This window comes from Lactuca serriola, chromosome 1, assembly GCF_051521515.1.
Source record: "Lactuca serriola cultivar US96UC23 chromosome 1, Lser_US96UC23_V15, whole genome shotgun sequence".
In the NCBI taxonomy this organism is placed as follows: domain Eukaryota; kingdom Viridiplantae; phylum Streptophyta; class Magnoliopsida; order Asterales; family Asteraceae; genus Lactuca; species Lactuca serriola.
The window spans coordinates 126,054,857-126,080,445 of record NC_136408.1 but is presented as its reverse complement, the minus strand read 5'-3'; the positions used below and the strand labels follow the sequence as shown (position 1 = coordinate 126,080,445).

General features: G+C 30.2%; 5 protein-coding genes across 15 annotated transcripts; 1 reads left to right on the top strand and 4 right to left on the bottom strand.

Annotated features, from left to right (window-relative positions):
* Positions 1-344: 344 nt before the first annotated feature.
* On the bottom strand, positions 345-2,951 carry LOC145098431 (putative receptor-like protein kinase At5g59700). The gene is made up of 2 exons (XM_079036071.1): positions 1,803-2,951; positions 345-985 (listed from the first exon to the last, which is right to left on the bottom strand). The coding sequence occupies exons 1-2, from the start codon at positions 2,707-2,709 to the stop codon at positions 750-752; spliced, it is 1,143 nt and encodes a 380-aa protein (XP_078892197.1). The 5' UTR covers positions 2,710-2,951; the 3' UTR covers positions 345-749.
* A 3,353-nt stretch (positions 2,952-6,304) lies between these two features.
* LOC145098388 (putative receptor-like protein kinase At5g59700) lies at positions 6,305-17,251 on the bottom strand. Of its 3 annotated transcripts, XM_079036023.1 has the most exons (6): positions 16,100-17,251; positions 14,236-14,520; positions 13,465-13,632; positions 11,196-11,274; positions 10,999-11,075; positions 6,305-8,618 (listed from the first exon to the last, which is right to left on the bottom strand). In XM_079036023.1, exons 1-2 carry the CDS (start codon positions 17,004-17,006, stop codon positions 14,306-14,308), a joined length of 1,122 nt encoding a protein of 373 aa, XP_078892149.1. In that variant the 5' UTR covers positions 17,007-17,251; the 3' UTR covers positions 6,305-8,618; positions 10,999-11,075; positions 11,196-11,274; positions 13,465-13,632; positions 14,236-14,305. The 3 variants fall into 3 exon arrangements, with proteins under 3 accessions (XP_078892149.1, XP_078892152.1, XP_078892145.1); XM_079036026.1 differs by lacking the exons at positions 13,465-13,632; positions 14,236-14,520; XM_079036019.1 differs by lacking the exons at positions 6,305-8,618; positions 10,999-11,075; positions 11,196-11,274 and having other exon boundaries at positions 13,249-13,632.
* Positions 7,729-8,618, bottom strand: LOC145061296 (uncharacterized). The gene is made up of 2 exons (XM_079008738.1): positions 8,201-8,618; positions 7,729-8,147 (listed from the first exon to the last, which is right to left on the bottom strand). The coding sequence occupies exons 1-2, from the start codon at positions 8,616-8,618 to the stop codon at positions 7,729-7,731; spliced, it is 837 nt and encodes a 278-aa protein (XP_078864864.1).
* Positions 9,206-12,694, top strand: LOC145098400 (uncharacterized). Of its 9 annotated transcripts, none has more exons than XM_079036042.1 (7): positions 9,206-9,602; positions 9,813-9,892; positions 10,176-10,209; positions 10,330-10,405; positions 10,491-10,663; positions 10,775-10,845; positions 11,760-12,146. In XM_079036042.1, exons 4-7 carry the CDS (start codon positions 10,398-10,400, stop codon positions 11,820-11,822), a joined length of 315 nt encoding a protein of 104 aa, XP_078892168.1. In that variant the 5' UTR covers positions 9,206-9,602; positions 9,813-9,892; positions 10,176-10,209; positions 10,330-10,397; the 3' UTR covers positions 11,823-12,146. The 9 variants fall into 9 exon arrangements, 7 of the variants coding, with proteins under 7 accessions (XP_078892168.1, XP_078892175.1, XP_078892163.1 ...); XM_079036049.1 differs by having other exon boundaries at positions 10,176-10,251; XM_079036037.1 differs by having other exon boundaries at positions 10,101-10,209.
* A 4,149-nt stretch (positions 17,252-21,400) lies between the features above and the next one.
* LOC145098382 (putative receptor-like protein kinase At5g59700) lies at positions 21,401-24,007 on the bottom strand. Its single transcript, XM_079036014.1, has 2 exons — positions 22,859-24,007; positions 21,401-22,041 (listed from the first exon to the last, which is right to left on the bottom strand). Exons 1-2 carry the CDS (start codon positions 23,763-23,765, stop codon positions 21,806-21,808), a joined length of 1,143 nt encoding a protein of 380 aa, XP_078892140.1. The 5' UTR covers positions 23,766-24,007; the 3' UTR covers positions 21,401-21,805.
* Positions 24,008-25,589: the final 1,582 nt, after the last annotated feature.

The window sequence follows — 25,589 nt, the reverse complement described above, 5'->3', positions numbered from 1 at the left end:
TTTTTCTTTTATTAGAAACAGTTACAGGAAAACTGTGACAGTTTTAGTCCCAGGGACATTTTTGGAAACTTGCTTGTTAAGTAGTTTTTGTGTTACATTATTATACTAGCTTAATTAGTATAAATAGAGGATTAAATCTATGTTAATTTATTCCATTTTTCCAGCAAGTAAACCTTGGCTAACAAGTATTTTTCAAGTTTCTTACCCTCCCTGGTTCTCGTTTTGTTCCTGTGATCAGAGCATTCCTACCCTTCACATTAATTTGTTCTTCCTACTTAAATTTAACATTGAAAGCAAACCCTCTAATCCCACTATATGGAACCAGTAGGTGTAGGGATAAGGGAAATATACAAAAACTATCTCATTTTAGCAGCAAGTTTCGAAGTAGTCACAGTCAAGAATTTAAGTCAATTCATAATCAAAGAAATCCAAGAAATCAAAGAGAACTAGGTCTAAGAAATCAAACACACATATTACAGAAAACAACCCGTCTAAGAAATCGGAATCTATACATACTTATAAAGGAAACATTTTTCTTTCACTAAATTCATTTGAAAACCTAAGCCGGAATAAGAAATAGGGAAAAAGAAACAGCGACCGATTTAGGGTAGTAATTGAGGGGAAATTAGCTAGGGATTATTTCCGTCGCTAATCCCTAGCAAATCCGTCGGTGATCCATCCATAAAAGCCAAAACACTTCATTTATCACTTAATATGATTTCCGTCGCTAATCCCTATGAAATCCGTCGCTATTTAGCTCCATTTTCTAGTAGTGACATGACCCATTCTCGAATGCCACAGCCACATAGGATCAGCAGTTTCTGCAAGCAAACATCTAGACCTGATTTCCTTGAGTTCAATATTCTATTGTTGGTTCTTGACTGATAATAAAATCCGTCCCAAATGGTTTCTTTAATTATTGCTTTGTCAATAATGGCCTCTGGCTCTTCAATAATGGCCTCTTCATTATCTTCTTCAATAGCGCCTACAATGTTTATACTCATCTAAATTATTTGTATATGCAGTAACAAACACATCTGACCAAGAATAAAAAAGCAAGAAGTTGCATAATATAAATATGTTCATTGTTGGTTCTAATATTTGAAATTTCTCTTGGAATGGAGAAAGAAACTTATATTAAAGGAACAAACTCAAAGTAGATGATGGATACATATATGATACATAACAGAACGTTATAGCTTATTCAAGTTTTCTAACACTTCCTTCATTTTGGTAATTCACTTGTGATATTAATCCACTATAAACTTTCACAATGTTATTTGATTCTATAGGTTATGAAAAAGCTCTAAACTTGAGTATATATATTAATTAAGCTAATTAAAATTCCTTGGTAGTGGAATTCATTGGATTTTAGAACAAAGAAAGCAACCTTTTATATATAATAAATATACAACATATGACACAGACATAATTAAAGAAGTTATATTCGGTTTTCAATAGCTTCAACACGATCAACAATACATTTAGGGTGTGTTTCCGGATTGCTTCTCAAAATGTTTATTATAGCTTTTTGGAAAGGAATTTATGGCTTTTTGAAAAAACCATTTTTTTATCAATAAAATTAGTATTTTGACAAACATCTTTTTAACTTATTGGCTTTTTGAAAAACCAATAAGCTAATAACTCATTTTAAAAAATATTCCCAAACACCCACTTAGATGTTTGGATTTTTGCTTATTTAAAAACTAAGAAAATCTGTGATGTTATATGATCCAAGATAGTTTTATTGCATACGAAAAAAAGACTTCCTGCAAAATAATTAAATAATACTTAGGACTTACCAACTTCAAATGTCCATGCTTCCTCAAGTTTCTCAACGACTGTCTCCATCGTAGGGCGAAGTAACTCATCTAATCTAATGCACTGATATGCGATAGTTTTGACCGTATCCAAAGAACGAGTTGAAATTTGTTGTATATCTGGATCAATTTTTAGACTGTATTCCCGTACAGAAGTCATTAGAGGCTTCATTCTGATATCATTTGTGGTCATTTTACTGTAAACCAACGTCCCACTAAGCATTTCAAACAGTACAACCCCAAAGGAGTATACGTCCGATTCTTTTCGTAGGATGTGGCATTCCTTGTAAGCGGGATCCAAGTAATATTGGGTGCCAGCAACCTTCGTGAACACCTCGGTATTTGGCACATTTCTGGGACCCAATTTTGACAAGCCAAAATCACAAATTTTTGCCTCCAAATTCATATCTAACAATATGTTAGCACTCTTGACATCTCGGTGTATTACTCTGTTGTGCTCCCCAAGACCCGAGTGTAGGTAACTTAGTCCTCTTGCTGCCCCTATGCAGATTCTTAGACGTTGTGTCCATGTTATGTGGCGCATCTTATTTCGATCATATAGATGATGATCAAGGCTTCCGTTGTGTGCATAGTCATAAACTATAATCCTCTCTTCGTTTTCATCACAATAACCAACGAAAGATATGATGTTTTCATGGTGGAACCTTGAAACTATCTCAAGTTCGTTGCGGAACTCATGATCTCCTTGATAGCTATCCTGATCTAGGCGCTTGGCAGCAACTGTGCGGTTCTGCCAGAGTTGTCCTTTGTAGACCGCACCAAATCCACCGCCTCCAATACATCTTTCTTGACTGAAGTTTTCGGTGGCACGTTTGATCTCTTCTAGTGGAATATGATAATTTTCAAGGTTTACACCAGAAGAAGACATGTTTTTTTCAATATTGGTGAGGATGTATATATGTATATGGTAGTTTCAGGGGGTAACCACTAAAGGAGGGGTTTGGCACCTTATAGCCAGCTCTAACAAATTTATAGAGTGAAAGTATATATTTTCAGATTCAATTCAAGGTTTAGATTCCGACATCTACGTATATAGGTTCCTAAGGAATAAATATCTCTTTTAACAATGGCGCTAACTTAGCAAGCGTAATAAGCCAATAACTGAAACGATAAATTCTTAATTTAAAAGAGAATATTTATTAAATGTTTTGGACTTTTGATGCGTTTTGGTCTTATTTTATTAGAAGTATGATAGGAAGATTCTTTTGGAAGGGCTGTTCTGCAAATTTCAACGTAAATATCAGACCAAGTTGAGGCCAGCATGCCCCGGTTGCGCCACCTATTTGGCAGTTTGCTATGCACTTGTTGGGCAATTCTTTACGCAAGAGTCAAAATTGTAAACGCTATGTGACAATTCTCTTTTCATCTATATTTATTATTATTATTTTTTTATTGATAAATTGACCAAAGAACAGAAATATAGTTTCCATGAATGTGCATACTCAATAAAAGTAATTTATATTTCGTTATATTTGTTTGCTTTTTATTTGGGATTATGACACAATTTGTTGCTCCTTTAACCGTTACGTCTATAAAATTTTCGTCATTGAATTTTTATTTTTGTTTTAATAATTAAGGTTTTGCTTTCTTAGACTACAAAATGTTGATTCTATTCATACACCATGTTATTAAATATACTTTCATTTTAATTTTTTAATATTTATTTATTGAACATATACTCCTTACTTACATATTACTTACATATTGTTCATCAATAATTTGATGTTTTTGTCAAACAATAAAGTATATAATAAATAAGCACATATATGAATAAATAGCACCCTTATTTGTACACAATGACCTTTTGGCTTTGTTAGATATTAACAAAAATAACTATTATAAAAAAAAACTAACAAAAACAACAAAGTTCTTAAAGTTTTGAAATAGTAATTCATTTTTTAGAATTAATTATTCACCATCCGCACCAGATTATCAAAAAATTATTTAGGTTTTTTTTCACAAAATAATCAATTTACTAGTTGTACACTCAACGTGTAAGAGAGTGAATGTGTGTTTTTGACTGTTTCTATACTTAAGGGGTGTATTTATGTGTCAAACAATTTTATATTTATTTATTAATCATATTAAATGTAAAACATGATAATTTTAGAAAGTGGTTTGCGATTTTCATAATGCAAGATCCAAAAAAAATTCAGATAACAACCCAAGTTCTATCTCTCTCTCAAGAGATAACAATATCATATAGAACTTGACACCATTCCTTCAGAAACCCCTGGGGACAGAAAACTAGAGTGTACATCCGCTACGTTCAACCGGACCTCATTGGCTAATTAAGCCAGCCAATTTGTTTATTATTATAAAATTGTTGATTAAATATTTTTTAAAGTATAATTATGTTGTGTTTTTAAATAAAAATCTCAAAACGTATCCAACATAAATTTCAATAAAACATAATATATTTAATGACAATTAAATAAACGGTAATAGGTTGATCTCCTCTAGTGAAATAAGATAACTTTCAAGGTTTACCCTTGAAGAAAACATTGTCTTTAGATATTGGTAAGGATGTATGGATATTGTAGGGTCAGTGGGTAATTTAGTAGATGAATGTATGAAAAGCATGACCACAAATTGAAGACTATTTAAACAGACTTTTTGAAGAGCATCACCACAAGTAGAAGATTATTTGAAAAGTCAATCGAATTACACGATCTAGCATATCAAACATGGAGCCAAGGAAAAATTTCCAGGAACACAGAATAAACAATTTAATGTGAACAACCAGAATGACGACCACCCTAGAAGCCGTCGTAGTTTAATAATCTTAAAGGATTCCTCGTCATTACTTTACCTTTTTTCTTTTAAAATAAACTAATAAACTAAGAAAAATCTCAAAAATATCCAAATATTTTAAGATTTTTTTTAATATAGTCATAAATTTTATATTTTGAACAAAAAAATTCAGACTATTTAACTTTTTGAAGAGAAAAAAACTTAAGAAACAAACTAATTTATTCACTTTAATATTTTTTTTTAATATGTTTAGTAGCTCATGAGACCAAATTGTTAATTTTTCCAATATAATAAGATTTTTTGTAGATTTCATCAAAATTAATATATAATGTATAAACGTATTTTTTACGCACGCACATATATATATATATATATATATATATATATATATATATATATATATATATATATATATACGAATTTATGTATTTTTTTTTAATGTTTTATATGTATATGTTTATGTATTTTATATATGCAAACATATTTTTTGCATATTTACATGTATTTTTAAGTATTATGTATACTTTTCTTTTATGTATTTTTATGTGTTATTTTTTAATGTATTACGTATTTATATGTATTTTTACGTATTTATGTACTTTTTAAGTTTTTTATATAGATTTTTATGTATTTTGAACGTATAAATATATTTTTTTTTATGTATTTATATGTATTTTTAAGTATTTTATATATTGATTTATGTATTTTTATGTGTTTTTTTATGTATTGCATAATTATATGTATTTTTAGGTATTTATGTAGTTTTTAAAGTTTTTTATATGCATATTTATGTATTTTAAATATATAACCGTATTATATTTACGCATTTATGTGTTTGTTTACTTCAAGTCTTCTTCATTATTTCATCAAATTCTCACAGCTTCTTCGAGTAGGTTTAGATAATTTTCCTATATATCCATATATTTAAAGCTTTTATGATTCGCTTATCTTGAAATTAAAAAACAAAATAATAATTTATTCACATACAAAAACTTCATCAGTCTCATATGGCCCAAAAGAACCCCGCGTCTCATGTGGGGAGGATGAAGATGTGTACGGTGGAAAAAAAAATTTCCTTATATCATTAATTGACTTTATATCTAAAAGCTAATGTAACATCAAACATTTAACGATTTCATGTGAACTCATTGTATTATTTGGCCTTATTTTAAAAGAGTGTTGCATATTTTGTATGAAGAAAAACATTATTGTATATTTACATTCTTAGGATTAAACTTATGTTTACTATTTTTTGAATAATTTTCTTAATAATTAATGATTCTCAATTAATCCCCTACCTCCTAACCGACCAGTACCTTAATCTCAGTCCACCGACATTTTACAACCTTGGTCCCATGACTTGTTGAACAGGTCAGTCCCATTATATACATATTTTGGAGAAATCTGCAGAAAAGTCTCATTAATTTGGAAAAATTAATGATTTGGTCCCATGAACTGCTGAATAGGTCAAAATGGCTAAAGTGAAAAAATTAATCGGTTTCATGGGCTTTTCTATTCAAAAAGTTACATAGTCAGGACTTTTCTGTTTAAAAAATAAAATTTATGAGTTTATTAAAAAATTCCAAAAAAATTAGGACTTTTCTGGAGATTTCCAAGTAAACTAATAATCACATAATAATTATTTTTTTAATAACTATCATTATATAATAGTTTGATTACTTTTTTAATAATCTGTAACGTCCCGGAAATCAAGACTAAAAATTTCAAATTTTAAATTAATAAAACCATCATCCAACAACATCATAGAAATCATGGTGAATCAAAGTGTATCAATTACATCCAAGTACATCATAGTAACATAAAAATACGGAACGATGTGGTGTGTGCACTACAATCATCCTGGACTCTTCCCCTTCGAACCAGAAGTAACTAAAACATAACTGAAAACCATAAACACAAAAGGTTAGTGAGTTTTGCAAAATATCACATACCATAGAATGAATCATATTGAAAAACAAGCATAGCTTTGTGATTGTGCGTCGGACGCGGTCTGGTAGTATTCCACGAATTGCAATGGGAATCATATGTGCCATTACAACATGGCAATCATGGGACTTCATACCAAATAGTTTTAGTTCTTTCATTGACACTAACTTCTTAATGTTATCCGAATAGCCCGATGGAACCTTTACACCATGTAAGCATTACAAAATTTTGTTTTCTCATCCTTTGACATGGTATAACAAGCTACTGGTAGATGCATACGCTTTCCATGATTCCAAATAGGAGTAAGCTCGGGGCGAATTCCCATTTCAATCATGTCTTCTAGAACATTAATCTCGTCTTTTGACTTTCCCTTGATGTTCAACAATAAGGCTATCAAGCTTTCAGAAACATTTTTTTCAATATGCATAACGTCAAGAAAATGGCGAACCTGCAAGTGTTTCCAGTATGGTAACTCCCAAAGTATAGATCTTTTCTTCCAAATAATTTTGGGAGGAGTTGTACCAGTACGTTTACGTTTATGTTTTCCTTTGCCATTACCTTTGAATTTTCCGAATGTAACGTTTAGATTTTCAACACGAGAAAATACAGTTTCTCCTCGTAATGGTTTCCTTGCTGTCCTCTCCTTGGTTTTACCATTGAACACCTTTTTTTCTTGCGATATGGGTGATTTTTTGGAAGATATCTTCGATGATCCATATATACATTTTTCTTGCAATTTGTCAACCATAACGACTATGTGTCATCTTCACAAATTGGACATGCATTTGCTCCCTTTGTGCTGTATCCAGACAAATTCCTATATGTTGGAAAATCATTTATCGTGCAATAAATCATGCCCCGAAGTTGGAAAATTTCCCCACTATATGCATCATACACTTCGACACCCAGACTCCATAATTTTTTTCATGTCCTCAATTAATGGAGCTAAATAAACATCAGTATCATTTCCCGGTTGTTTTAGAGCTTGAATTAGTAACGACATCATGATGTATCCTCTTTTCATGCATAACCAAGGCGGAAGATTGTAGATGCAAAGAAGAATTGGCCATGTACTATGGCGACCGCTTAAGCTTCCAAATGGATTAATGTTGTCAGAACTATGTCCAAACCTAATATTTCTAATATCCTGACCAAAGTCTTCAAAATTAGAATTGATATTTCTCCATTAAGGAGAATCTGCAACATGCCTTATTTTGTTGTCTATTGTACGCTGAGCATGCCATCGCATTAACTTTGCATCTTTAGCGTTTGCAAATAACCGTTTTAATCTTGGAATGATAGGCAAATACCATAAGCCTTTAGCACGCGGTCCACTCACTCTCATATTATTCTTTTCTTCTATAGGATTTTTCCTTTTGTATCGTGATGTACCACATGTAATACAACTATGTAGATCTGCATATTCGTTTCGATACAACATACAATCATTTGGGCAAACATGTATTCTTTCAGTTTCCATTCCCATTGGACACATCAATTTTTTTGCTTGGTATGTGGACACAAGTAACTCGTTATCATCCGGAAGCATCTCATGAAAAATCTTTAGAAGACTTGTGAAGCTTGTATCACTCCAACCATTGTTTGCTTTTAAGTTAATCAATTTCAACACAGGGGATAGTTTGGTAAATTTTGTACACCAGTGTATAACGATTTTTCTGATTCATCAAATAATTGTTGAAATTTTTCATAATCATCTTCAGCAACATTGTCTTCACAATCATGTAACATTCCAGATAAGTTATCATAGTTGTTATCGTTTGTATCATCAATACCATCATTATACTCTGAAGGGGCTACATTATGATCAACCAATATCTCACCATGTCGTGACCAACACGTATAATCTCTCATAAACCCACGAATTATCAAATGCTCTTCTATTTTGGCAGAATCAGTGTACATACAACAATTCTGACAATCTACACAAGGACACCATATGTAGCTTTCTCCTTTATTCACCCGATTCTCCTCTACAACTTTAAGAAAACCACTCAAACATGCCAAATATTCATCGCATGAACGTTTAATTCCATACATCCAGTAACTACGATCCATCTGTCATTACACACAGTATATATTAGTAGCATGCATGTAGGAAAACCAATGCATCCAAAGGCATATGTAACATACCTAATACAATATTCCTATTAAAAAATAGGATTGAGTGCTTGTCAGTAATAAAAATATATTATTTCCACATTCAATAAGTTAGATTAATATTCTTGTAATGTTAAAACGAACAATAAATCAAGTAATATAACAAATTAGGTAGTAAAATAAATTATTATTATCATTATTATTGGATTAAATATGATGATAAAAAAACACGATTAATCAATTAAAATGAACAATATAATTAAAGAACTTGTTACTATTTATTATTTTGATTTAGTTTTAATAATAAAAAAAATTATTTACTCATATTTTTGGTATGTTAGAATTAATTATAATTCATAAAAGTTGATAGAGAGATAAAAATACCTTTAGAAAATAGAATGCATATAAATAAAAAAAATACCCTTAAAAAATAGAATGCATAAATAAAAAATAAAATATTTAGCGGGAATACTTTCTTTGTTTTCCCGCGTCTTTCTCATCTTGTTAAATGTCTTTTTTTTTATCAGGCATACGAAACAAACACATATCTCATCTTCATCTTCAGATCTCTTCCCCAACTTCAAAACCGCCCACAGTAATCATCTCGTGTGGGATTTTTTTCCCCAAAATAGCCGATTCCCTGTTGCTCTATATAATTAGAACTTAACCTATTCATATTCACTACTTTTCCTCCTCAAACAAAAACAAAAGTGTGGGAAAGTTAGAGTGTGAGAGGGGAGGCCGCCATTGCTGAAGAGATCTCGACCTTGGGGAGAGAAATAACAACTATCTCTCTTTGTTTTTTGTTTCCTATCAGCTGATTTATTATTTGTTGTATGAATGTGTGTAAAATCAGTATTCCAGCTGCCGACCCAGGCGAGTCAAAGATGTTGCTCACCAAGATGTTCCGACTCCTCACCAAGACGCTCTAAGACCGCAAATGTAAAAGCCGCTTCTATTATTCAAAAAATATTTTTATTGTTTTCTATTTCAATTTTGAGAAAATTTTCGATCTGTCTATCCATGACTTTCAAACGGGGTCATTTCAACTCGAAATTGATATTAGTTTTCTCATCTATTGCGTTATTGAAACTAAAAATCCAAGATTTTTCATGATCTCTATTATCGAGTTGAGTTGATTTGTTGGTGCAGTGTCCACACATGCTTTTTAATGACATACCTGGAACCGGCAAAACTACCACTGCCCTCGCCATTGTTAACCAGCACTATGGGTACATATATTTGAACTTTTTTTTGTTTGTTTTAGTTTCTTTCTGGTAATTTTCTTGTTAGCTAGTTTGACTGATGAACATTAGTAAAAGAATGTCATGAAAAAATCTGCCCTAAATTTAATAAGATCTGTTTGGGAATTTTAGGTATTGTTAATTGTCATTTAGTGCTGTTTATTTGGTTATATAGTTAGGAACTGTACAAATGCAGGGTTCTTGAGCTGAATGATAGTGATGAGTGTGGAATCAATGTATACAATATCTAAAATTAAGAATTTTGTTGCAGTTGCTGTTTGTTCTGGGCATCAAGGGTATACAAGGTGTAACTCAAATATAGTTTACCTTCTTTTATTACTTTCTAAGTACCCCTCTCATATGAGTTTTATTTGACTTTTATTCTATCATATCATAGCCACAGTTTGATTAATATTGTGATGCAGGTGTTATGGTTATCCTTGCCCACCTTTTAAGATTATCATCCTTGATGATGCAAATTCAATGAGTGAATATGCACAGGCAACTCTCGCTCCCTATTTTTTTATTTATAATTATTTGGCAGTGATATAAGGAGTAATATAAGTATCTTGTTTTTGTGTTGCAGAATGCCCTGTGTCATACAATGGAAACCTATTCTGATACAGATGGGAAATACTAGCACAAAAAGTTCCCAAACCAAGAGTAATGCGGGTATACTCAAGCCACTTTTGGAAGAAAATATGAACACTAGTGTACTGCATATCTGCAATGAGGAAGCCCTTAACTTCGGACTCAGAGGTCACTATCAATATTTTGCTTTCTAATGTTGTTAAAGTAGCTTCTTGAATTAGTCTTATGTATATGTTCTTATCTGTATTTGTTGTGTGATTGGTTATATATATATTATAGGCTCTCTTAACCTTAAGTTCCATATCACAAGGAGATCTTCGTCCTACTATCATACTATCACCTTTTTGCAGGTAATAAGGATTACTACTTTTTTTGCTTCCCTTTACTTCTCATAAATTTATGTTTATTGAAAACAATATTTATATTTCCAAAACCAACTAATCACATATTACACAGAAAATGGTAAAGCTAATAAAAGCAAACATAGGATTACGAATACATACCAAGACTTAAAAAAAGAATAGTAATTGTATCGTAGTTTACACTTTTCCACCATTCATGATCTGAGGTCTCAACTTTTCTGCACACATAAACAAATTTTTATTTTTGTGTCCAAATATGCTATTAATTAATTCATTGGAATTTCAACAAATCAGCAAATGTAAAGCTATTGATAAACACTACAATTAGAGATACGTACCAATAACTAAGGAATAAGAATACGTGTGTTGTAGCTTACAATCCCCTTCTTGTTTATGTGGCTTGTCTTGTTTTTCTACCTGTTATAAATTAACAACAAAATTTGTGTCAACATATGTCATCTTTAATGTAGTGGAATTGCAGATGAAGTGTAATATTATTAAAAGTAACAGATACATACAAAACAGATTCTAGTTTCTTCTCGTCCTCTGAGCTTCTTTATGGTTGTATGGGTTCATGGTGGAATAACTATGATATATAACAATAAACTAACCAATCCCCTAAAGTAATGGAAATTATGTTATCATCATTTGATGAAGTTAAAAAATATAGATTTTGTTTCATGATTTGTCTAACGTGATAATCTTGTTTGTTATTTTTATTATTATTTTTTTCAGAAAGTGGTTTTCATCTGATGATCTTATTTGCTTTTTAGTGATAATCTTAAAAGTTAGCTTTAAAATTAATATATGATCGATAGTTTTATCTGGTTTTTACCTGTTTGATAAGGTTTAACCTTTAAATCTCCTAATTAATTTTCTTTGGTGTTGCAAATAAGGAATAGGTTCAAAAGGTGCCAAGTTTTGCTAAGCTACAAAAGAACCCGGTTGCTGAAAAACGGGTTTAGAATTTTTTAGTTTCACAATAGATCCCTGTTTCTTAATGAAAAACGGGTCTTATAAAGTTTATCCTTTTAATTCCGGTTTTTGTATTTTAGAACCCGGTTTTTTAAACAACCGGATCTTATGGTGTGCCTTCGCGCTCATTTGTAATAGCGAACATATAACCCGGTTCTTTACTATAAACCGCGACATACCATGATTTCCAATATAAAGCCCGGTTTTTGCATTATATAACCCGTTTTTTTCAAAAACCGGGTCCTATATGGCGAGTCTTATGTGCTGTTTTGTAGTAGTGCACTTACATTAGTATCATAATTATAGTATCATAATTAACATGTAACTATAGTTTCTATACATATACATATTGTCTAGCAGTGTTGAGGTAAATCATCTTCCTTGTCTATGAGTGAATAGGAATTTGATCCAACGCATTTGATCTTGTCGCCCTTTGAGATGAATCAATAGACTTTAGATTCCGGACCTGGTATAGAACCACTACGATATTTATGTAACCATGTGCCTACCAAGTTGTGTAATTGGGGATGAACCCGTATTGTAACAAGTGAAACTTTACATCATCTCTTGTTTTGTAGGGCATATCTTTGCATTTACTACAAGGATACTAGATACAATTGTTATCAATAACTGCTTCATTGGAGAAAACAACATCCGAAAAATAGTCAATGGATTCTCTATATGTTTCACTAAGATACCCATCTTCTTTTCTTTTGTACATATATACCCTATGATTATGTGTTGACATATTCATCACTGATGAAGCCTATCAATGATGATATAGATTACTAGGTTAGATTAATTATTTTAATTTTTTATAAACGTACAGTTGTTATCCATACCCTATCAATGATGATATATGAATCATAAAATAAAAAGATATTAATAGTCGTTCTTTTGGCATTGGTTTTCTGTTCACATATGGGAACTGTTTGTGGTATATATGCATTACTTGATTAGAAACAACAGTTAAAGAAAAAATGGGGTTGTTAAGAGAGATGCACAAGACAATAAACATTTGTTTTATGATAGATTCAGAGAGATATGAACAAGACAATAAATATTTGTCTTTTATTCTTTTATTAGAAACAGTCACAGGAAAACTGGGACAGTTTTAATCCCAGGGGCATTTTTGGAAACTTGCTTGTTAAGCAGTTTTTGTGTTACATTATGATACGAGCTTAATTAGTATAAATAGAGGATTAAATCTATGTTAATTTATTCCTTTTTTCCAGCAAGTAAAGCTTGGCTAACAAGTATTTTTCAAGTTTCTTTTCCCCCTGGTTCTCATTTTGTTCGTGTGATCCGAGTATTCCTAGCCTTCACATTAATTTGTTCTTCCTACTTAAATTTAACATTGAAAGCAAACCCTCTAATACCACTATATGGAACCAGTAGGTGTAGGGAAAAGGGAAATACACAAAGACTACCACATTTTAGCAGCCAATTTCGAAGTAGTCACAGCCACTTTAGAAGTATTCAAAAGTCATTTTCAAGGTATTCAACAACCAAGAAATCAAGTCAATTCATAATCAAAGAAATCCAAGAAATCAAAGAGAACTAGGTCTAAGAAATCAAACACACATATTACAGAAAACAACCAGTCCAAGAAATCGGAATAAGTTAGGTTACATGGCAGAATCGACTATCGAGTGGCGGAGACGGGCTTGGCGAGGTCGGTACTGCCGGAGACGGAAGGAATTGCCGACGACGGACGGGTTTTCCGACGATGGGAGTGGCGCAACTTCTTCGTGGGTTTGGTATTTGGCTATCTCTATTTGGGAGACAGTCCCGTGGGAACTGAAACGGGAATGAGAAATAAACGTAAGCAGGAATAAGAAATAGGGAAAAATAAACAGCGACCGATTTAGGGTAGTAATTGAGGGGAAATTAGCTGGTGATTATTTCCGTAGCTAATCTGTCCTTTAACACCCCGTTCCCGTTCCCAAGTTCAACTTAACGAGAGAAATGAAAGGAAATAAGTGGAAATAAGAAGAAAATAAAAAAGAATGGTTTCATTAAAGGAGATAAGAGGAGGGAAATGAGGGGACCACTTTCCCTCCTAACTTAACCCAGACCCGCGTATTATACGGATTGATTTTAAAGAATATTAAACATTAAAGAGTAAACATAAAATATTTTTTAATGTACAACTTTAAAATAAGAAAGGAATAAATGTATTTATTGCAATTTAATATATATATATATATATATATATATATATATATATATATATATATATATATATATATATATATACCTTACATATCTAAGTATACGACTTTAATTTTAAAAATTTAAACAAACCAAAAATTGACAAGCACATAATATTTATTTAAAAAATACCACAAAATAACGAGTGTCAAAACTCATAAGAGATTGACATGTGGCAAAAAAAAAAACCTTCATTTATTAACGAGGATATGATTTCCGTCGCTAATCCGAATGAAATCCGTCGCTATTTAGCTCCATTTTATAGTAGTGACACGACCCATTCTAGTATGCCACAACCACAGCCACATAGGATTAGTAGTTTCTCCAAGCAGAATTCTAGACCTGATTTCCTTGAGTTCAATACTGTATAGCTGGTTCTTGACTGATAATTATAATAATATCCATCCGAAATGGTTTCTCTAATTATTGCTTTGTCAATAATGGCCTCTTCAATAATGGCTTCTTCAATAGCGCCTACAATGTTTATACTCATCTAAATTATTTGGATATGCAATAACAAACACATCTGACCAAGAATAGAAAAACAAAGAAGTTGCATAATATGAATATGTTCATTATGGGTTCTAATATTTAAAATTTCTCCTCGAACGGAGAAGGGAAACTTATATTAAAGTAACAAACTCAAAGTAGACGATGGATACATATCTGATACATAACACCCACCTATTCGTCAGAACACTATAGTTCTACTTGGGATTGTAACACAATCACAACATTATAGCTTATTTAAGTTTCCTAACACTTCCTTAGTTTTGGGAATTCACTTGTGATATTAAGCCACTATAAACTTGCACAATGTTATTTGATTCTATAAGTTATGAAAACGCGCTATACTTAGTATATATATTAACTAAGCCATATTTTGTGCGTTGCGCACCTATAATTAAAATGTTGATAATTGTATTTGATTAAAATAAATATATATTTGTTAGTGAGTTAAATTAATTCCTAAACTAATTTATTATAAAATATTCTAGGTATTTTAAATAAATGATAAGTATTATAAAAAATGAGCATACGGAATTACTTTCATAATGGATTTATGAGTATCAAATAATAGACTTTATACTATTCTATTTAAATTCATATCATCTCAATAGCTATTATCCATGAAAATAAAAGTAAACTTAATTTAGATAGACATAATTTATTTTTAATGGATTTTAAGACTATCTTTTTATACATGTTTTATATTTAATATTTTATTTAATGTTTTTAATTTATTTTAAACTATCTATTTTTGAAGAAAATATCATTATCATAAAAAGTAATTATTTAACTACTTTTTTTTTTGTTAATTAGACATTTTGATTTAGATTTTTTATTTAAACATTTTAACTATTTAAAATAATAGGCTTTGATTATATAATAAAAGTTATGTTTTAAATTTAACATCATATTTAGATTAACAAAGTAAATATATTATATTGAGAATAAATAATTAATATTAAAATTAAAATAATATTGGATTTAATGTATTAATTTAAAATTAAGTTGATAATTGAAGGTTTCAAAGTGGTTGAAGAAAAAAAATACTTTTTTCATAAGAACAAATAGATATAGATTAAGCTAATTAAAATTCCTTAGCAGTGGAATTCATTGGATTTTAGAACAAAACAAAGCAACTTTTTATATATAATAAATATACAACATATAACACAGACATAATTAAAGAAGTTATATTCGGTTTTCTATAATTTCTACGCGATCAACAATAAATTTAGGGCTTGTTTCGGATTGCTTCTCAAAGTGTTTGTTGGCTTTTTGGAATGGAATTAATGGCTTTTTTAAAAAACCATTTTTTACGCATAAAATTAGTATTTTGCCAAATATTTTTTTGAACTTATTGGCTTTTTGAAAAGCCAATAAGCTAATAACTCATTTTAAAAAATACTCCCAAACACTCACTTACATGTTTGGATTTTTGCTTATTTAAAAACTAAGAAAATCGGTGATGTTATACGATCCATGATAGTTTTATTGCATACGAAAAAAAGATTTCCTTGCACAATAATTAAATAATAGGACTTACAAACTTCAATTTTCCATGCTTTCTCAAGCGTCTCAACGACCGTCTCCATCTCAGGGCGATCGAGCACAACTAATCTAGTGCACTGATATGCGATATCTTTGAACATATCCAAAGAACGAGTAGAAATTTGTTGTATATCTGGATCAATTTTTAGAGTGTTTCCCCGTACAGAAGTCATTAGAGTCTCCATTCTTTCATCATTTGTGGTCCTTTTACTGTAAACCAACGTCCCACTAAGCATTTCAAACAGTACAACCCCAAAGGAGTATACGTCCGATTCTTTTCGTAGGATGTGGCATTCCTTGTAAGCGGGATCCAAGTAATATTGGGTGCCAGCAACCTTCGTGAACACCTCGGTATTTGGCACATTTCTGGGACCCAATTTTGACAAGCCAAAATCACAAATTTTTGCCTCCAAATTCATATCTAACAATATGTTAGCACTCTTGACATCTCGGTGTATTACTCTGTTGTGCTCCCCAAGACCCGAGTGTAGGTAACTTAGTCCTCTTGCTGCCCCTATGCAGATTCTTAGACGTTGTGTCCATGTTATGTGGCGCATCTTATTTCGATCATATAGATGATGATCAAGGCTTCCGTTGTGTGCATAGTCATAAACTATAATCCTCTCTTCGTTTTCATCACAATAACCAACGAAAGATATGATGTTTTCATGGTGGAACCTTGAAACTATCTCAAGTTCGTTGCGGAACTCATGATCTCCTTGATAGCTATCCTGATCTAGGCGCTTGGCAGCAACTGTGCGGTTCTGCCAGAGTTGTCCTTTGTAGACCGCACCAAATCCACCGCCTCCAATACATCTTTCTTGACTGAAGTTTTCGGTGGCACGTTTGATCTCTTCTAGTGGAATATGATAATTTTCAAGGTTTACACCAGAAGAAGACATGTTTTTTTCAATATTGGTGAGGATGTATATATGTATATGGTAGTTTCAGGGGGTAACCACTAAAGGAGGGGTTTGGCACCTTATAGCCAGCTCTAACAAATTTATAGAGTGAAAGTATATATTTTCAGATTCAATTCAAGGTTTAGATTCCGACATCTACGTATATAGGTTCCTAAGGAATAAATATCTCTTTTAACAATGGCGCTAACTTAGCAAGCGTAATAAGCCAATAACTGAAACGATAAATTCTTAATTTAAAAGAGAATATTTATTAAATGTTTTGGACTTTTGATGCGTTTTGGTCTTATTTTATTAGAAGTATGATAGGAAGATTCTTTTGGAAGGGCTGTTCTGCAAATTTCAACGTAAATATCAGACCAAGTTGAGGCCAGCATGCCCCGGTTGCGCCACCTATTTGGCAGTTTGCTATGCACTTGTTGGGCAATTCTTTACGCAAGAGTCAAAATTGTAAACGCTATGTGACAATTCTCTTTTCATCTATATTTATTATTATTATTTTTTTATTGATAAATTGACCAAAGAACAGAAATATAGTTTCCATGAATGTGCATACTCAATAAAAGTAATTTATATTTCGTTATATTTGTTTGCTTTTTATTTGGGATTATGACACAATTTGTTGCTCCTTTAACCGTTACGTCTATAAAATTTTCGTCATTGAATTTTTATTTTTGTTTTAATAATTAAGGTTTTGCTTTCTTAGACTACAAAATGTTGATTCTATTCATACACCATGTTATTAAATATACTTTCATTTTAATTTTTTAATATTTATTTATTGAACATATACTCCTTACTTACATATTACTTACATATTGTTCATCAATAATTTGATGTTTTTGTCAAACAATAAAGTATATAATAAATAAGCACATATATGAATAAATAGCACCCTTATTTGTACACAATGACCTTTTGGCTTTGTTAGATATTAACAAAAATAACTATTATAAAAAAAAACTAACAAAAACAACAAAGTTCTTAAAGTTTTGAAATAGTAATTCATTTTTTAGAATTAATTATTCACCATCCGCACCAGATTATCAAAAAATTATTTAGGTTTTTTTTCACAAAATAATCAATTTACTAGTTGTACACTCAACGTGTAAGAGAGTGAATGTGTGTTTTTGACTGTTTCTATACTTAAGGGGTGTATTTATGTGTCAAACAATTTTATATTTATTTATTAATCATATTAAATGTAAACATGATAATTTTAGAAAGTGGTTTGCGATTTTCATAATGCAAGATCCAAAAAAAATTCAGATAACAACCCAAGTTCTATCTCTCTCTCAAGAGATAACAATATCATATAGAACTTGACACCATTCCTTCAGAAACCCCTGGGGACAGAAAACTAGAGTGTACCTCCGCTACGTTCAACCGGACCTCATTGGCTAATTAAGCCAGCCAATTTGTTTATTATTATAAAATTGTTGATTAAATATTTTTTAAAGTATAATTATGTTGTGTTTTTAAATAAAAATCTCAAAACGTATCCAACATAAATTTCAATAAAACATAATATATTTAATGACAATTAAATAAACGGTAATTGGGGATGAATCTATATTGTAATTAGTGAAGCTTTACATCATCTCTTGTTTTGTAGAGCATATTTTTGCATGTACTACAAGGACGCTAGATACAATTGTTATCAACAATTGTTTCATTGGAAAAAACATCCAAAAATAAGTCAACAGATTCTCTATATGTTTCACTAAGATACGCATCTTCTTTTCTTTTGTACATCCATACCCTATCATTATGTGTTGACATATTTATCACGGATGAAGCCTATCAATGATGAAATAGATTACTAGGTTAGATTAATTATTTTAATTTTAATTAAACATATATTTGTTATCCATTTTAGTTTTGAAGTTATATTAATCATAACATAAAATGATATTAACAATAGTTCTTTTGGCATTGGTTTTCTGTTAACATATGGGAATTGTTTGTCGTATATACACATTACTTGAGTAAAACTATAAAAAAATCTCAATATTTTGCGCAATTTTTTAATAAAGTCCGAAATTTTATTTTTTGAATAAAAAAGTTCCAACCTTTTAGCTTTTTCGATAGAAAAGTCCAAAAAACCAGTTAGTTTATTCACTTTAGCCCCTTTTGACCTATTCAACAGGTCATAGGACCAAATCATTAATTTTTCCAAAATAATGAGACTTTTCTACAGATTTTGTCAAAACTTATATATAATGTATAAACATATTTCTTACATAGTTTTATATTTTTTAAGCTTTTATATGTATATGTTTACTTATTTTTATTTATTTTTAAGTATTTTACATATTGTTTGATATATTTTTTCGTGTTATTTTTTATGTATTATATATATATATATATATATATATATATATATATATATATATATATATATACACACACAAACATATTTATGTCTTTTTATAAGTTTTTATATGTATATGTTTACATTGTTTATGTATTTTAAATTTATAAACATATTTTTTAATATATTTAAATGCATTTTAAAGTATTTTATATATATTTTTATTTATTTTTATGTGTTATTTTTTTTATGTATTATGTATTTATGTATTTTTTTTAAGTTTTTTATATCGATCCTTATGTATTTTAAATGTATAAAAGTGTTTTTTACATATCTATATGTACTTCTAAGTATTTTACATATTTTTATGTGTTTTGATGTGTTTTTTTTATGTATTACGTATTTATATGTATTTATGTATTTCTTAAGAGTTTTTTATATAGATGTTTATGTATTTTAAATGTATAATTGTATTTTTTTTTACGTATTTATGTATTTTTTTTTACTTCAAGTCGTCTTCACAATTTCATCCAATTCGTATAACTTCTTTGAGTATATCAAGATGGTTTACTACTTACCCATATATTTTGTGTTTTTTTTCCCATTAGCTTATCTTGAAATTAAACATCGAATGGGAAAAACTTAAAATATATGGGTATGTAGTAAACCATCTAGACATACTCGAAGAACTTATGAGAATTAGATGAAATGGTGAAGACGACTTGATGTAAAAAATACATAAATACGTAAAAATAATACGAGCAAAACATTTAAAATACATAAGCATCTATATAAAAATCTAAAAAAATACATACATACGAAAAAATACATATAAATACATAACACATAAAAACACACCAAACAGATATGTAAAATACTCTAAAAAAATACATATAAATATGTAAAACAATATATTTATACATTTAAAATACATAAATATTCATAAACATGTATATAAAAAACTTTAAATATATATATATATATATATATATATATATATATATATATAAATACGTAATACATTAAAAAACACATAAAAATACATAAAAGTTCTGTAAGATACTTAAAAATAGATATAAATACTTAAAAAGATATGTTTATATATTTAAAATACATAAACATTAATATAAAAAACATAAGAAAAAGACATAAATACATAAAAATACATATAAATACACAATACATAAAAAGTAACACATAAAAATACACAGAAAATATAAGTCAATTTGTTAAAAATACATATAAATAAGTAAAAATATATGTTTATACATTTAAAATGCATAAATTTATACATATAAAAACTTAAAAAATACACAAATATATAAAAATAAATATAAATACGTAAAAAAAATATGTTTATACATTGTATACAAATTTTGCCGAAATCTACAAAAAAAATCCTATTATTTTCGAAAAATTAGTAACGTGGTCTCATGTCTTGCTCAATAGGTCAAAAATGACAAAAACGAATAAATTAACCGGTTTCTTGGATTTTTCTATTCAAAAAGTGAAAACGTCAGCATTTTTTTGTTTAAAAAATGAAATTTAGGATTTTATTAAAAAATCTCCCAAAATATTAGACTTCCCACATTACTTGATTAGAAATAGTTAAAGAAAAAATGGGGTTGTTAAGAGAAATGCAAAGACAATAACCATTTGTTTTATGATAGATTCATAGAGAAAATAGAGAAATAAACAACACAATAAATATTTGCCTTTTTTTCTTTTATTAGAAACAGTTACAGGAAAACTGTGACAGTTTTAGTCCCAGGGACATTTTTGGAAACTTGCTTGTTAAGTAGTTTTTGTGTTACATTATTATACTAGCTTAATTAGTATAAATAGAGGATTAAATCTATGTTAATTTATTCCATTTTTCCAGCAAGTAAACCTTGGCTAACAAGTATTTTTCAAGTTTCTTACCCTCCCTGGTTCTCGTTTTGTTCCTGTGATCAGAGCATTCCTACCCTTCACATTAATTTGTTCTTCCTACTTAAATTTAACATTGAAAGCAAACCCTCTAATCCCACTATATGGAACCAGTAGGTGTAGGGATAAGGGAAATATACAAAAACTATCTCATTTTAGCAGCAAGTTTCGAAGTAGTCACAGTCAAGAATTTAAGTCAATTCATAATCAAAGAAATCCAAGAAATCAAAGAGAACTAGGTCTAAGAAATCAAACACACATATTACAGAAAACAACCCGTCTAAGAAATCGGAATCTATACATACTTATAAAGGAAACATTTTTCTTTCACTAAATTCATTTGAAAACCTAAGCCGGAATAAGAAATAGGGAAAAAGAAACAGCGACCGATTTAGGGTAGTAATTGAGGGGAAATTAGCTAGGGATTATTTCCGTCGCTAATCCCTAGCAAATCCGTCGGTGATCCATCCATAAAAGCCAAAACACTTCATTTATCACTTAATATGATTTCCGTCGCTAATCCCTATGAAATCCGTCGCTATTTAGCTCCATTTTCTAGTAGTGACATGACCCATTCTCGAATGCCACAGCCACATAGGATCAGCAGTTTCTGCAAGCAAACATCTAGACCTGATTTCCTTGAGTTCAATATTCTATTGTTGGTTCTTGACTGATAATAAAATCCGTCCCAAATGGTTTCTTTAATTATTGCTTTGTCAATAATGGCCTCTGGCTCTTCAATAATGGCCTCTTCATTATCTTCTTCAATAGCGCCTACAATGTTTATACTCATCTAAATTATTTGTATATGCAGTAACAAACACATCTGACCAAGAATAAAAAAGCAAGAAGTTGCATAATATAAATATGTTCATTGTTGGTTCTAATATTTGAAATTTCTCTTGGAATGGAGAAAGAAACTTATATTAAAGGAACAAACTCAAAGTAGATGATGGATACATATATGATACATAACAGAACGTTATAGCTTATTCAAGTTTTCTAACACTTCCTTCATTTTGGTAATTCACTTGTGATATTAATCCACTATAAACTTTCACAATGTTATTTGATTCTATAGGTTATGAAAAAGCTCTAAACTTGAGTATATATATTAATTAAGCTAATTAAAATTCCTTGGTAGTGGAATTCATTGGATTTTAGAACAAAGAAAGCAACCTTTTATATATAATAAATATACAACATATGACACAGACATAATTAAAGAAGTTATATTCGGTTTTCAATAGCTTCAACACGATCAACAATACATTTAGGGTGTGTTTCCGGATTGCTTCTCAAAATGTTTATTATAGCTTTTTGGAAAGGAATTTATGGCTTTTTGAAAAAACCATTTTTTTATCAATAAAATTAGTATTTTGACAAACATCTTTTTAACTTATTGGCTTTTTGAAAAACCAATAAGCTAATAACTCATTTTAAAAAATATTCCCAAACACCCACTTAGATGTTTGGATTTTTGCTTATTTAAAAACTAAGAAAATCTGTGATGTTATATGATCCAAGATAGTTTTATTGCATACGAAAAAAAGACTTCCTGCAAAATAATTAAATAATACTTAGGACTTACCAACTTCAAATGTCCATGCTTCCTCAAGTTTCTCAACGACTGTCTCCATCGTAGGGCGAAGTAACTCATCTAATCTAATGCACTGATATGCGATAGTTTTGACCGTATCCAAAGAACGAGTTGAAATTTGTTGTATATCTGGATCAATTTTTAGACTGTATTCCCGTACAGAAGTCATTAGAGGCTTCATTCTGATATCATTTGTGGTCATTTTACTGTAAACCAACGTCCCACTAAGCATTTCAAACAGTACAACCCCAAAGGAGTATACGTCCGATTCTTTTCGTAGGATGTGGCATTCCTTGTAAGCGGGATCCAAGTAATATTGGGTGCCAGCAACCTTCGTGAACACCTCGGTATTTGGCACATTTCTGGGACCCAATTTTGACAAGCCAAAATCACAAATTTTTGCCTCCAAATTCATATCTAACAATATGTTAGCACTCTTGACATCTCGGTGTATTACTCTGTTGTGCTCCCCAAGACCCGAGTGTAGGTAACTTAGTCCTCTTGCTGCCCCTATGCAGATTCTTAGACGTTGTGTCCATGTTATGTGGCGCATCTTATTTCGATCATATAGATGATGATCAAGGCTTCCGTTGTGTGCATAGTCATAAACTATAATCCTCTCTTCGTTTTCATCACAATAACCAACGAAAGATATGATGTTTTCATGGTGGAACCTTGAAACTATCTCAAGTTCGTTGCGGAACTCATGATCTCCTTGATAGCTATCCTGATCTAGGCGCTTGGCAGCAACTGTGCGGTTCTGCCAGAGTTGTCCTTTGTAGACCGCACCAAATCCACCGCCTCCAATACATCTTTCTTGACTGAAGTTTTCGGTGGCACGTTTGATCTCTTCTAGTGGAATATGATAATTTTCAAGGTTTACACCAGAAGAAGACATGTTTTTTTCAATATTGGTGAGGATGTATATATGTATATGGTAGTTTCAGGGGGTAACCACTAAAGGAGGGGTTTGGCACCTTATAGCCAGCTCTAACAAATTTATAGAGTGAAAGTATATATTTTCAGATTCAATTCAAGGTTTAGATTCCGACATCTACGTATATAGGTTCCTAAGGAATAAATATCTCTTTTAACAATGGCGCTAACTTAGCAAGCGTAATAAGCCAATAACTGAAACGATAAATTCTTAATTTAAAAGAGAATATTTATTAAATGTTTTGGACTTTTGATGCGTTTTGGTCTTATTTTATTAGAAGTATGATAGGAAGATTCTTTTGGAAGGGCTGTTCTGCAAATTTCAACGTAAATATCAGACCAAGTTGAGGCCAGCATGCCCCGGTTGCGCCACCTATTTGGCAGTTTGCTATGCACTTGTTGGGCAATTCTTTACGCAAGAGTCAAAATTGTAAACGCTATGTGACAATTCTCTTTTCATCTATATTTATTATTATTATTTTTTTATTGATAAATTGACCAAAGAACAGAAATATAGTTTCCATGAATGTGCATACTCAATAAAAGTAATTTATATTTCGTTATATTTGTTTGCTTTTTATTTGGGATTATGACACAATTTGTTGCTCCTTTAACCGTTACGTCTATAAAATTTTCGTCATTGAATTTTTATTTTTGTTTTAATAATTAAGGTTTTGCTTTCTTAGACTACAAAATGTTGATTCTATTCATACACCATGTTATTAAATATACTTTCATTTTAATTTTTTAATATTTATTTATTGAACATATACTCCTTACTTACATATTACTTACATATTGTTCATCAATAATTTGATGTTTTTGTCAAACAATAAAGTATATAATAAATAAGCACATATATGAATAAATAGCACCCTTATTTGTACACAATGACCTTTTGGCTTTGTTAGATATTAACAAAAATAACTATTATAAAAAAAAACTAACAAAAACAACAAAGTTCTTAAAGTTTTGAAATAGTAATTCATTTTTTAGAATTAATTATTCACCATCCGCACCAGATTATCAAAAAATTATTTAGGTTTTTTTTCACAAAATAATCAATTTACTAGTTGTACACTCAACGTGTAAGAGAGTGAATGTGTGTTTTTGACTGTTTCTATACTTAAGGGGTGTATTTATGTGTCAAACAATTTTATATTTATTTATTAATCATATTAAATGTAAACATGATAATTTTAGAAAGTGGTTTGCGATTTTCATAATGCAAGATCCAAAAAAAATTCAGATAACAACCCAAGTTCTATCTCTCTCTCAAGAGATAACAATATCATATAGAACTTGACACCATTCCTTCAGAAACCCCTGGGGACAGAAAACTAGAGTGTACCTCCGCTACGTTCAACCGGACCTCATTGGCTAATTAAGCCAGCCAATTTGTTTATTATTATAAAATTGTTGATTAAATATTTTTTAAAGTATAATTATGTTGTGTTTTTAAATAAAAATCTCAAAACGTATCCAACATAAATTTCAATAAAACATAATATATTTAATGACAATTAAATAAACGGTAATAGGTTGATCTCCTCTAGTGAAATAAGATAACTTTCAAGGTTTACCCTTGAAGAAAACATTGTCTTTAGATATTGGTAAGGATGTATGAATGTATGAAAAGCAGGACCACAAATTGAAGACTATTTAAACAGACTTTTTGAAGAGCATCACCACAAGTAGAAGATTATTTGAAAAGTCAATCGAATTACACGATCTAGCATATCAAACATGGAGCCAAGGAAAAATTTCCAGGAACACAGAATAAACA